General features: G+C 41.6%; 1 protein-coding gene across 1 annotated transcript in view; it reads right to left on the bottom strand.

Moving 5' to 3' along the window:
• Positions 1-14,050, bottom strand: part of LOC136576410 (potassium voltage-gated channel subfamily H member 8-like) — a 463,162-nt gene that overhangs the window by 30,411 nt on the left and 418,701 nt on the right. The window contains exon 12 of the mRNA XM_066575676.1: positions 12,472-12,809. Coding sequence (XP_066431773.1) covers positions 12,472-12,809 — 338 coding nt within the window. The remainder of the gene's footprint in view (positions 1-12,471; positions 12,810-14,050) is intronic.

Genomic DNA, 14,050 nt, shown 5'->3' with positions numbered 1-14,050 from the left:
CTGCCATCTCCCGTCCCTGGGGTGCCAAAGTTGTTCACCCGTTGTCTCTCTCCTCACCGCCATCGCATATTGCTTGCATTATGGAAGACCTAAGAAAACTCGGACCATAAGGTTGGATTTCAGAAAGGCAGATTTTAATGGATCCAGAAAGAGGATAGGAAGAATCCAATGGCTGGATGTTTTTAACCCATTAGAGATCAAGAGCAGTAAATGTACGGCGCTTGATCCTGGACTTTATTCCCAGCCGATGGTAAAAATATGCCGCAGGATTAAAGCCCCTGCTTCTGCAATCATTCAGAAGCTGGACGAGTTGTCAACTGTTAGACACAGCTGATAACCCAGAAGAGGACGTAGAAGTGGGTTTTAGCCCCTTCTGCTTTCCCTAGTACACAGCGCTCAATGAGTGCTATGTACTAAAGAGTGAAAGTGGAAGTGTTTCTTCCACAATGCTAGCCAGCGGTCACGTGACCACCAGGATCCCCTGACACAGCAGAGCTACAGTGTTCTTGCAGACCCTGATCAGCTCTTCCAGGAACTACTGTCACTGCAGGGTTATGTTGTTTCTGTTACTGGGGCTCCTTTGGATGCCCCAGCCACAGCAGAAAAATGTCATAAAAAATAAAAAAAGACAATGTGAATATCCCCCCGAGGTCTTATATGACATCATTGGGGGACATAGATAGTAAAAAAAATAATTACATAAATAAGTAAAACAAAATTACAGGATAAAATAAAAATATATACATAAGAAAAAAAATAACCCAAAACCGACGCTACCCAAAACGGTTGTCCTATGCGCCCTCTAATCCAAAAGCCTACATATTATATATCAAAATGTCCGAAACAAAATGAGGAACCCATTGCCATTTATTTTAGCGTAAATATACTAATTTTGAAAAAAATTATAAATGTAAAAAAAAAAAAAAACATTTTTTTTTTTACCCCCAATAAAACTAAAAAACAGGAAAAAAAAAGACAGTGAAAAAGATATTTAAAAAATAGCTCTATATGTCATGGAAAAAAAATGCACCAAAAATAATTTTGGTAGTCCCACCTTCTCTATAACATGATGCCTGCAGTTTGGACAGCATGTTCGAGCCGATAGACTCCCTTTAACCCATTCCCACTCCAGGGCGTAAGTTTACGTCCTGGGAGCGGGGTACTTCCCGCAACAGGGCGTAAACTTACATCCTGGGGATAGCGCGGGATCACATATGATCCCGCGCTATCCCGCAGCGGGAGCCGGCTGTCAGCCACAGCCGGCGTCCCACTGCAACAGCGGGGGGGGGGGGGGGGGGCGGCATCGGAGATGCGCCCCCCGCTGTTAACCCCTTCCCTGCCGTGATCTAAGTAGATCACGGCATGGAAAGTGTTCACAGCGCGCTCCCTCTGTGTCTTTGGCCGGATCTCGCGATGTTATCACGAGAGCCCGGCCTGTCGCCATGGCAACAGGACGCCAGACACTGGCGTCCTGTGTTGCCAGTGCCTGAGATCGCTGTATAAGCAATAAGGCATGGCAGGGCAGTAGCCCTGCCATGCCTTATCACAGCGATCATCAGGGCTGAGGTGAAAGTCCCCCAAAGGGACACAAATGTTGTAAAAAAATCAATTTAAAAAAAATGTTAAAAAAAAAAGTAAAAAATAAAAAACTTTTTTAATGCTTTTTCTCAGGTTAGCATAAAAAAAGGTAAGAAAAAATTAAAACCCCACATATTTGGTATTGACGCGTCCATAACGACGCGTACAATAAGTTGCTCTTGCTTTTTACGGAAGCACGGAATAAAGCGTAAAAAAAAAAACACTAAAAAACTGAGGCAAAATGCAAATTTTTAGCATTTTGCCTCACTAAAAACGCAATACAAGTGATCAAAAAAGCCGTATGTACCCCAAAATGGTACCAATAAAAACTGCAGCTCATCTCACAAAAAATAAGCCCTCATAGAGCTCCGTACATCAAAAAATAAAAAAGTTATAGGACTTTGAATGCAGCGATTTAGAAAAAAAAAATGATTTCCAAAAAAGGGTTTTTATTGCAGAAAAGTGAAAAAACCTAAAAAGAATGTTAGAATTTTGGTATCGTTTTAACCGTACCGACCCGCAAAAAAAATGGAATGTCTCATTTATGCTGCATGATTAACGCTGTAAAAAAAAAATCTATGGCAGAATTGATGTGTTTTCTCTCCTTGCTATCATAAAAAAAAAATTAAAGTTTTACAAAATAGTCAAATGTACCCAAAAGTGGCACTGATAAAAACGACAGTTTGCTACGCAAAAAACAAGCCCTTATATGGCCGTATCGACGGAAAAATAAAAAAGTATGACTTTTGATAAATGGAGAAGAAAATCCGCCAAAAATCCTTGCGTCCTTAAGCCCAAAATAGGCCATGCCATTAAGGGGTTAAGGCTTCGTCACTTCAAGGCTTCACTGTTTGTAGCTGTACTGGCTATATATATTTCTTATTGCTATATCCCCTTTAATATTATTGATTATTTCCACACTTTATTATGTTCCGCAGATGATACATAAGCAGACGCACTTCATTTTGTAACTGCTATTCCTATGTGGGAAAGATGTTTCTGGAGTCTTTGCCGCTTCCAACTTCTGTTTGTTTTCTCGATTTGTATTTTTTTGGCTTAGATACAAACATATTTTTTGAAGAATTTAATTAATTAGAATTTTTTGGTAATTGATTGGCCAATACTTCCCTCTGCTAGTTTGGTTTGTTTATGAAATATATAGTAGGCCTCTATACGCGTCAGCTCTAAAGTACGCACAATACCGTACATACACATGAGCACTGAAGTTATAAATTCAACCCCAATTAAGATGATCGTTAATAAGATGTTGTGATTTAATATACTTGTTTGTCCTCTCCTAGGCCTTTCACCCACGTCATTCATCTCAGTGCTTTATATATCAGAGGCTATGGAAATTGGAAAGAACATACAAAAATCAACTATAAATATTCATGTTTGCTTAGGCACATAGTTTCCTCCTCACGGATGATGCCCGGCTGTACCGTGTGCATGCTGATCCTGCCAGCTGCTGGTAAAATCCAAGTCTTTGTATTTGCTGCGAGCGTTTTCTCTAATATTACGTGAATTATTTAGTACATTCTGGCAGCTTCTACTCGGGTGAACTACTGTCACACCTATAAGCTCCACTGTTCTATTTTATTATAGACCTCTGACCTCTAAAGACATCACATATTAATGATGTGTCTCGTTTTCGATACCACTAGACTTATCTACAATTGGGAATTACTTTGAAAACATTAGAACCAAACTGATTTTTTTTTTACAAGATTGGGAAACCATTGAGAGTGTAGCTGTTGCCCTACTCTATACAGGATCAATAACCGAGCGGGAATATGTCAGCGCCGTCAGGGGTGGGGCGAGGGCCTACGCTTCCCCTCTTCAATCTGCCATCTCTTGCTTATGTTCTCAGGGCCGTGAGGAGCATCCAAGTGGAGCAATTAAGTAGAGATCAGTATGCTGGGTCCAAGTTCTCGGGATGGAGAAATGACTTATCCGGGCAAGGTTGTGTCAATAGCTTATTTGTATGTGAAGAGAGACTCTTATGAATGTGATTTCGCTACTCAAACACTGAAGCCAGGCTTCATTAAACACGGACAATGTTAATTTTATATATCGTAGAGTTTACACCAATTCACAGGCGCTTTTTATGGTTGTGTCCCACAGCTGTTGATTGAACACTCCTAATTTAACTCAAAATATGTTTTGCCAAGCAGTCTCCATCAATAATTATACTTTATATTTAAAAAGGTTATCCATGTTTTAAAAATTGATATCGCTGTTCTCAGGATAGGCCATCAATATCTCATTGGTGGTGGTCCAATTTCCATTAACCACGCCAATCAGCATTCTGAAGAGGCTGCGGCGCTTGGTCTCTTCAATGTTTAAATCGGAGTATGATCCGTTTCCTACTCAGAGTGCCGTACTTTTTACAGTGGCCATTCAGAGTACTGCAGCTGTCGCCCAATGAAGTGAATGGGGCAATGCTGCAGTACTCCGAATGACCTCTATGCAAAGTTTAGCGTTGGGAGTAGAGATGAGCGAGCATACTTGTCCGAGCTTGATGCTCGTTCAAGTATTAGGGTGCTCGAGATGCTCGTTACTCGAGACGAGCACCACGCGGTACTCGTATCGATTAAACGAGCACTGACCATTGAATTCAATGGAGCCGGCAATACAGCCAGCTCCATTGAAAACAATGGCCTGCTGGCTCCCTGCATTCCTTTTCAGGGAAGGACTTTACATATAAGCCCTTCTCTGAAAAAGAAAGATTTTAGTGTAAAAAAGAATAAAAATGCAGGCATTCTCTTCAATGGAGCCGCTGCTGCTGCCGGCGGCTCCATTGAAGACAATGGTCTGCTGGCACACCTGAATTCTTTTTCAGGGAAGGGTTTTACATATAAGCCATTCCCTGGAAATGAATTAAAAGTGATTTCAAAAACAAAAAAATAGATACTCACCTCCCTTCAGCTTCCGGGGCACAGCCGCGTCTTCTCCTGCTGTCCCCTGCACTGTGGTGCTGAACTGCTGATCTATCACCAGCCGGGGATTTAAAATCCCCACCTGCTGAAAGAGCTGAATGTGATTGGCTGAGGTGCTCACTGCTCAGCCAATCAGAGGCAGCTCTCACTCACACCCATTCATGAATTCATGAATGGGTGGCAGGGACCAATCAGGGGCAGCTCTCAGCTGTCAATCAGAGGCAGCACTCACTCACCCATTCATGAATTCATAAATGGGTGTGAGTGAGAGCTGCCTCTGATTGGTGAGGCTGTGACCAAATCAGAGGCAGCTCATTCAGCAGGCGGGGATTTTAAATCCCCGGCTGCTGAATACTACTCAGAGCAGTTCAAGAGAACCGCCGGCCAGACGCGGCTGAACTCTGGCTGCAGCGGAAAGGTGAGTATACATTTTTTTTTTATTTTTACACATTTTAGGATGATTTTCAGGTAAGGGCTTATATTTTTAAGCCCTTCCCAAAAATTCATCCCGCGCTCGCCGGCAGCCCATTGCTTTCAATGGAGCTGGCTGTATTGCCGGCTCCATTGAATTCAATGGGCTAACATCGTTCTTCTCTGCCACAGCTGTTACAGCTGTGGCAGAGGAGAATGATCTTTATGCTGACAGTGCGGGGGGGGGGGGGGTCTCACTGTTGCCACTATTGTGGCTTAATAGTAAGACCTCGGAGCCCGAAATGCAGCCCTGCATGTTGCTCCTCGCCTGCCCTATCCATTTCTGTGTTTTTTACATGACTTTGGTGATTTGCTAAGATTTTCACAAATGAAAACCTTAGCGGAGCACCAGTCATATACAAAAATGCTCGAGTCGCCCATTGACTTCAATGGGGTTCGTTACTCGAAACGAACTCTCGAGCATCACTGAAAGTTCGACTCGAGTAACGAGCACCCGAGCATTTTGGTGCTCGCTCATCTCTAGTTGTGAGTATGAACAGGATAATATGAGGCCATAGCATATGTTGGACATTGAATCATTCTGAGGTGTCTAAATACTTAACATTACAATAATCATCTTTATTTACATAGTATATACATATAACACCACTTGATATTGGGGCTCACAATCTATATTCACCAATGTTTTTTGGAGGATCCCCATGCAAACATACAAACTCTATGCAGATGTTATTCTTGGGGGAATTTGAACCCAGTACCCCAACATTGCAAGACAACAGTGCTAACCACCGAGCGATCATGCTTTTTGTTCAATGTCAGGGTGTTGTTTTCATCCTGGATGACATGGGCACTAACATTATCTCCCTGCTACACAACCGCATTGACTTGTGTAATAAAAGGTCCCCCATTGTAGCTGTTTTCTGCCCCCCCCCCCATCCCAACCTGGACCAGCAGGAAAGCAGTGTCTATAGCAAATAATCTATCTTGAATCAACTAATTCAGCTGTAGCGATCCTACTGGAATGCAGCGGCCCGGGTATCTCCCAGGTGCGGACGCCAGCCCTGTTTGAACAGTCCAGCCCATGACCTAACCAGTCTACCAGGAATTCTTCTAGTAGAGCTTCTGGCTAATCTGCATCTACCCTGTTCTTCTACATGATTGCAATGCTATGTCTTCAGGACAGCTGTGTTATGCTTGTGCCAATACTGCAGCTTTCTTCTCGGATCAGATCAGGGCAATATTTGCTGAAATTACAAATTTGCTTTAAACTTTGTTGCCCAATGCAAAATCTGAAACTCTTCTTCATCATTTCTAGTAATGGTCTCCTTATATGGAACTTAGAGGCTTCTTGGGCCTGGGTCTAACTGCAACTCCTATAGTTAACTGCACACCTCAGTATGTAACAAGTATATGCATTGTGCATATAATAACCTACCCCTTTCAGTGTCTATTTAAGCCCTTTTTCACACTTGCATTGGGGCTCTGAGAGAGTTAAGTTGTTCGGCTCCGTCCTCTGATACGAACAATGAAAATACTGGAACCACTGGAATTGGCACATGCTAGAGCTGAATGACATTGAATGCACCTTATTGATTATGATGTTGTCCATTTTGGCATTCTGATTAATATTTTAGCTGACAAAATAGTACATCATACGTGCTATTGTGTCTGGGACTTTCTGCTGGATTTGCGCCAGGAAACTCTGAGAAGAACATTGGAGACAGATGTGAATGGGCCCTTGCAGTGCCATTCAAAAAGCCTTAAGACAATAATAGCCACAGTGCCTTCACAGCAGTGTCATCCACTTGCCCCATAGCCAATGTATGCACATGTGCCATCTGTAGTGCAAGTATAAGTGACAGCCAATTTATTGACCTATTCCTCATTCTCATGACCGGGAGAGTATCAAAAGCTTCCTGAGCTTCAGGTACCCCGCTCTCCTGGTATCTGATGTCCAGGCAGTTAAAGCCAGAAAAACAGGGGTGCGACTTCTTACGGTTTATTGCCCTATGGTGCTCAAATAATGCTACCAGAAAGTGCCCAAATAATACGGTACCATATATGATGTGTGTCAAAATAAAAATTACATTACTCACAGTACAATATAAAAACAAATCCAGTTCATAGTAGCTTACATAAGATATGGCACAAAAAGTAATGTGCCAACAATCCTGACATGTCGAAAAAAGTAGGAAAAACTATAAATCTGTCTTATAGCAACTCATGTATGAAAGAAAGTGGCTCTCCATATCATCAATCAAAGGCAGTAGAGGGTGAACTTGAAGAGGGATATTGAAACTCGGGGGTAAGTACATTTTGGGGAAAGTGTCTTGTAAGATGAAGTTCTTCCAAGTCACAAGTAAGCTGAATTAAACAGCACATAATCTAGTCTATACTGTAAATGTGTGCGTCCTTCCAACCACGTAATGTCCGTAGAGTGTTGTATATATTTGCCCTTTCTGTAGCACATAAAAGCAAGAAACCACCTTGTTAGAGCACCAAGCTGTGCGGATAATACGCTCATTTCCTTCTATTCTTTACACGGAGTAGAATGTATCAGAAGCTTTGTTGTTTGACTGATTTGTATTCAGGGAGTCTTGTAGGTAACCGTAGAGTGCATGTTTCTTTTATCGCTGATTTTGAGCCTTTGTCTTAGATAACAATGCAAATCCTCTCGACCTCGCAGCATCTTCTTGGAAATACACTTCATTTTATATCATAACTTGTGACTACAAGAACGGTTATCAGTAGGATTCACAGTGGGAAAAATTAAGTAAATGGAGTCTTCAAGAGCTGCCATTGATTTAGGAATTAAAGGACAATGCAACAGAATACGTTAATGTTTTTTCCTGCATCTTTTAAGAGTTTTCAACATGATTGACTAGTTCTAAAATGCTAGTTGAATCAATGACACTAGTTAACAATTTTTTTTTGTTCCTGGCACTTTGTTTGATATTTCATAATTCACATGTATTCTTTTATTGAGTCATAACTTTAGTTTTGTACCGAGGCAGTATTGTAGCCGACCCTATATCCTATACAGTACATCACTGCACACATCACAACCAATCACGGCACTTTGTAAACAAATATGTTATTGCGCATGACTAATGCAGCTGTTTGCTTTTGCAAGCCTGGAGCTGCCTGGAAATCTGATGCAGACTTTATATTGGTTTTCCTATGACCTGGAGAGGTTGAAGGGGTATATACAAAAACAAACAGATGCATGTGTCGTGCGCAATGACAAAACCAATGTTATGACTAAATCAAAACATATTACCAGTTACATGTGACATATGCAACACAAAACTAGTGTTAAATTCCCAGGAAAAAGAACAACAATTTTTTTTAACCTAGTGTTATTTTAGTATGAATGAATGTAAATGGTAATTGATTTGAATTAGGTTTACTGATCTTATGCAAAGAAGGATAAGAAAAAAATCACAGGTTTTATTGTGTAAAAGGAAAATTTTAGAATGAATAGTTTTCCTGGCAGCAAACTCAAAGTTTAAAGCTACGGATAGGTATTTTCTAAATGTTTGTGATATGAGACATCAGAAGCTAAAGGTTACAACCTGTGAACAAAAAGTGTATTACACAGTATTATTAAAGGTGCTCTGCTGGATTATAAAAATGGGTTAACAGCAGGAAAGTTGATACAATATTAAAAAAGAACAATATTCATTTGTTTATTCCCCCACTGATCCAGTGATCCCCACTGGTCTCTGCATACTTTCCTGCAGTGATAACTTTACGTACATTTGCATTCTTCTTTAAATGACTGTTCGATGCGCCACTGCTGTTTGCTTGGTACACTGAGTGGCCATTTGGTGCATTACACTATTTGTGTAGCCCATTGCTGTCTACTCACTGCCGAGCAAGGCAAACTGTGCAGGTATGCTACAATAGCACGTTTTGTAAGTCATGTTAAAGAAGCATAAATCTGTGCATCCACATAACTGCTGAATGCATGGAGGGCGTTAGCTATCTTTGAAAGACATCACGTGGCCACATCAACCACAATCAGAGGCACCTCATTAATGACAGCAGCATTAAAATGGCCCAATAGAAGGAAGAAGCTCCTTCTGTCAACCAAACAGCTTGCCCATGATGAGATTGTGAGTGGTCATATGTTTGTGGTGGCAGCCTGTGGCTTTGTGAAGGCCCTCAGGACTGCCATGGATGCTTGTCTTTGAAGCACTTCTTGTGGCAAGATTTAATAAAATGCCTGACAAAATACAGTATACTGCAATCCTGAAGTACTGCAATATATTATAAAAGCAATTCAAAAGATTTCTAGTTCAAGCCCCCTACGAAGACTAAAAAAAAGTAAAACAAAGATTTTTTTTAATTAGTTTAAAAAAATATGAAAAGTTTTATTTTAATATGGGGTTAGCATAATCACAAATAATTTATACACTTTAACAGCCCAATAAAGAGCCGAGTGGCATTCTCTATCTATATGTGACTCCACTGCAATGCAGTGATTCAAGAAACTCATTTCTCACGATTAAATTACCCCAATTTCTTTGACTGTCAGTTTCACAGGGTCTCTCTCTCTATATCATGAACTAAATCTAAGAGGGATGCTATCCTTTTGAAAAATTCTCTCCCATTTACTCCTACCAAAACCAATATTAATAGTGAAGGATATTTTATTATCCTTTCAGGTATGTTGACAGGGAGTCACATTCACCACAGTATATGCTCCAAACTCAGCACCCTCTACATTTTTTACATTTTTTTTCCATTGTTTGGAAAGGAATGCAGACTCATACATTATACTGGGTGGAGACTGCAAAGTTATTTTGAACACTCACTGGGGCCAAAGTAGCCCACACCCTTCTATCCCGGCTGCCCCCTTATCACTTCACTACTAAATACGGTCACTAGGTTTCATAGATGTATGGAGACAGTATCAACCACTCGATAGAGAATGCTCATTTTTTTATCAAATGCACAATAGTCATTCTTGAATAGACTTCTTTTTAGTATCAACGTATTTAACAACGGAAAATCATGACTTGGCTTATTCTGTATGCACTTGGTCTGACCACGCTATTCATTCCTGTACTGTCTCCTTTCTACTTAATGTCACAAATTTTGCATGGAAAATAAATGATTCATTACTGACTAGAGATGAGCGAACGTACTCGGATAAGCACTACTCGTCCGAGTAATGTGCCTTATCCGAGTACCGCTGTACTCGTGCTGAAAGATTCGGGACGCTCCGCTGCTGACAGGTGAGTCGCAGCGGGGAGCGGGGCAGAGCGGGCGGGAGAGAAGGAGAGAAAGATCTCCCCTCCGTTCCTCCCCGCTCTCCCCTGCAGCTCCCCGCTCCGCAGCGCGTCCCGAATCTTTCAGCACTAGTACAGCGGTACTCGGATAAGGCACATTACTCGGACGAGTAGTGCTTATCCGAGTACGTTCGCTTATCTCTATTACTGACCCATCGTGAACTAGTCCCTAGCATATCCAAAGTATTTCAGAAGTATTTTTCCATCAACAGATCAGGAACTTCCCCCTCTTCCCTTCAGCTAGTTCACAAAGCTGTCATTAGAGGAAACTTAATCCAAGCTGCTTCTCGGTTAAAGAAACAAGAACGAAAAGTCCTAAATACTTTGTTTGATAAACTAAATTTGAGAGACAATATGTTGAGTGTCCTTCCCCTCCCCTGCACACTCAGATCGCTGGAACTAGGGCTGCCTTACTGGCTGAACGAACAGACAAGGCCGAAAAAGCAATTTGCTGAAGAAAAACTAAGGTTTAGCTAAAAAGTTAGCTCCAAGGTTTGTTAGGAAGCTTAATTCCCACATTCGAGAACCTCAACTATATCAACTACACACACTGCAGGGCTCACTCACTACGGACCCTAAGCAGATGCTTAATATCATGCACTGCTTCTGCTCTTTATACAATGTTTCCTCTCTAAATGCTATTAAAATTAAACAATGGCTTTCCTCATTGGTCTTCCTTCTCTCCTATGGATTCCTGTGCAAGTAGTACAAAAAAACTATGTAAATTAGGTATGTCCATAATCGTACTGACCGACAGAATAAAGTTAACATGTCATTTTTGGTGCAACATGCATGCCATAAAAACAACACCCACCCACCCCAAAAAAATGGCACAATTGTGTTTATTTTCCATTTCATCCCACTTAGAAATTTGGTAAAAGGTAAATGGTGCCATAAAATACAACTTGTCTTAAAAAGCCCAACCTCATACCGCTATGTCGACAGAAAAATAAAAAAAGTTATGAGGAGAAAACAAAAATGAAACAAATAAAAGATGGCCGTCATCTCCTCTGGTGATTAATAATATCACTGAGCTTAACCCTTTCCAATCCAATTTGTATCCTGGTATTCCTAGGGGGCTTACTCTTTTTCTGCCGTTATACAACAGTGCTATCTGCTGGCTAAAGCCAGTACTGCATGAGGTGACACGTTGGATAGGCTCCGACAGCAGAGAGGCTGGCAATATACAGTAAGAGAACCCCGACGGACGTCTTCCAACATCGGAGCTGCACAGCCTTAAATCATAATGTCTTCAGACGTCAGACAGTGGATTGGAAAGGGTTAAATCTTCTGGGTCTCAATGCAAAATCTATTAAGAGAGCCTTGTCTACAATAAACAATTTATAATACTGGCGCCTTACAGTTTGTGAAAGAGGAGCTTCTGGCCTCCTCTGGCAGGGACAGATGACACTGCTACCTCTGCACCCTATGGATGCTTATCTGATATCAATACTTGTTTGTATAATTTCATGATTAATGTGTTTTTGGTACACTTTTTCTTCTAGTTTTTTTTTTCTATCAAAGCCAGAAGTGGATTCAAAAGAAATGGAAATTATAAAAGACTTCTACTTCTCCTTCCTATTGGATCCACTTTTGGTTTTGGTTCATAAACTGCAGTGGCGTTCAAAAAAAAATAAATTTGTACGTGAAACCAGCCTAAGATAGGCAAAGGGCATGTTATAGGAAATGGCTCATTTCAGTTTAGTTATTTGGTATAATAAATAGGGTTTAACCCTTTCCAATCCACTGTCTGACACCTAAAGACATTCTGATTGAAGGCTGTACAGCTCCGATGTCAGAAGACGTCCGGCAGGGTATTCTTACTGTACATTACTGGCCGCTCTGTTGTCAGGGGCCTCTCCAGCATGTCACATACCGCAGTACTGGCTCTAGCCAGCAGATGGCGCCATTGTATAATGGCAGAAAGGGAAAGCCCCCTAGAAAACCCTGAATCCAAAATTGGATTGCAAAGGGTTAATGGTGGTTTCACTCATAATTATCTAAATCCATACCAGTAGGGTTTACTGGAACTGAAGACTAAGTAGAAATGTTCAGACATTCTTAAAGGGGCATACATTCATGTATTGATATGTCTGACCTTCAATGATATGCCTGGCCTTCAGTATATTTGACATAAAACATAACATTTTAAGTGAATTCCATTTATTTTGAACAGTCAAGCCCACGCCTTCACATCTACAGTACAGGATATAGAGTATACTTACCTGGGACTTAGTACAGGTGGAACACTGATATTGAAAGCAGGAAGTTGAAGTTTACAAGGTCTTCCGCCATCACCAGCTGGGAACTTGCCCTTTTCACTTGATCCAAGGATGTCTCCGAAGCTCTTCTCTGCTCTCTTAGTGGGAGTTTTAAAAGCACGTGGCGTCAGAGGGGATAGCATTGGAGAGCTGTACGCTTTAGGCACCTTTAGAGAGGATTCAACAGGACTCATTCCTCTTGGGCTAATCGGCAAGGGACATTTCTCATCATCTTCAAATTCATCATCCTCCAGAATGGATGGAAGCTTCTGAATCAAACCTCCATTGCTCTCATGATCGAGCTGGTAAAAGATATTGGACAGCATTAGATTTCATTTAACATTCAGCTGGAGCTTTCATTACTACAGTAATATTAAAAAAATGACTATTTCTTCTTAAAGAAATTCTGTCGCCTGCTCCTAGAATTAGAAACTAATTCTATCACATGTATGAAGCAGCCGCTAGAGGATTTTAGGTCCTCCTTTTATTGGTTCATTTTCCAGGCACCATATTGGCTTCCTGCAGCCATGTCAACTATTGGCACTCCACAATTGCATTGTGGGATGGCTGATGGGATGACTGAGGAGACTCCAAACCATTTGAATGCCTTGGTTACCAGTGATTGCAGCATTTAAGCGGTTAAATTGCCAGAACCGGAGTCAACAACAGGATTGCAGCTGTCAGTTCAAGCCACAGATCTGCTTTGGTTATGTGCGGCTCACCTTTGGACCCACCTTGTAATTAGCGCCATACATCTTCAGTGTGATTTTTGAATTGCTGTCCTGCTGCATTGTACATGTTGGCACATGTCGGGGAGGTGTTAAAGGAGTTGACCACTGACATAGCTTGAACTGAGCCATCTCCAGCAGTAGCAATGAAAGGAACAGAGCAGCAGTGCACATCCTCAACTATCGCTCCAAGCTTTCGACAAACTTAAGAAAGGGAATAACTTGCTGATCAGTGGGGATCTCACCACTGACACCCCCGCTGATCTGGAAAACAGGGCTCTCATGTCCCAATTTCCTGTCACAATGGGAGTCACTTTTCTCCCCTCAGTGGCGTCACTCTGAATAGAGCGCTGGCTGAGCATGTGCAATCAGTGCTCCATTCATTTATATGGAAATACCTGAGCGAGTGCACCTCTCTCGCAGGGTTCGCCTGCCTCATTGGTTTTCTTTTGCCTTCCTCTGGATCAACACTGGGGGGTAGTAGGCTGAACTGGATGGACATGTCTTTTTTCGGCCTTACATACTATTTTACTCTGTTCGGCGAGCAGGAAAGGGGAGTCCCTTGGCCAAGCGGATCCGTCTTATGACGGAATGGAACAGCACCGAACGAACCCTACTAACTATATTGGAGTCCTTTCGGCATCCGCTCAGCTGCCCGGCACAAATGCGGCTCAAATTACCAAAAGAAAAAGCGCTGCATGCAGCATTTTGTGCCACATCTGCGACGGAACCTCTGAACGGAGGATTAGGCGCACATGTGAAACCGGCCTAACAAGTATTATCTTTATGACTCCTTACAACTTATATTACAGTTT

The sequence above is a fragment of the Eleutherodactylus coqui genome, chromosome 8 (assembly GCF_035609145.1).
Source record: "Eleutherodactylus coqui strain aEleCoq1 chromosome 8, aEleCoq1.hap1, whole genome shotgun sequence".
Lineage (NCBI taxonomy): Eukaryota > Metazoa > Chordata > Amphibia > Anura > Eleutherodactylidae > Eleutherodactylus > Eleutherodactylus coqui.
This window is presented reverse-complemented; position numbering and strand designations above follow the sequence as displayed.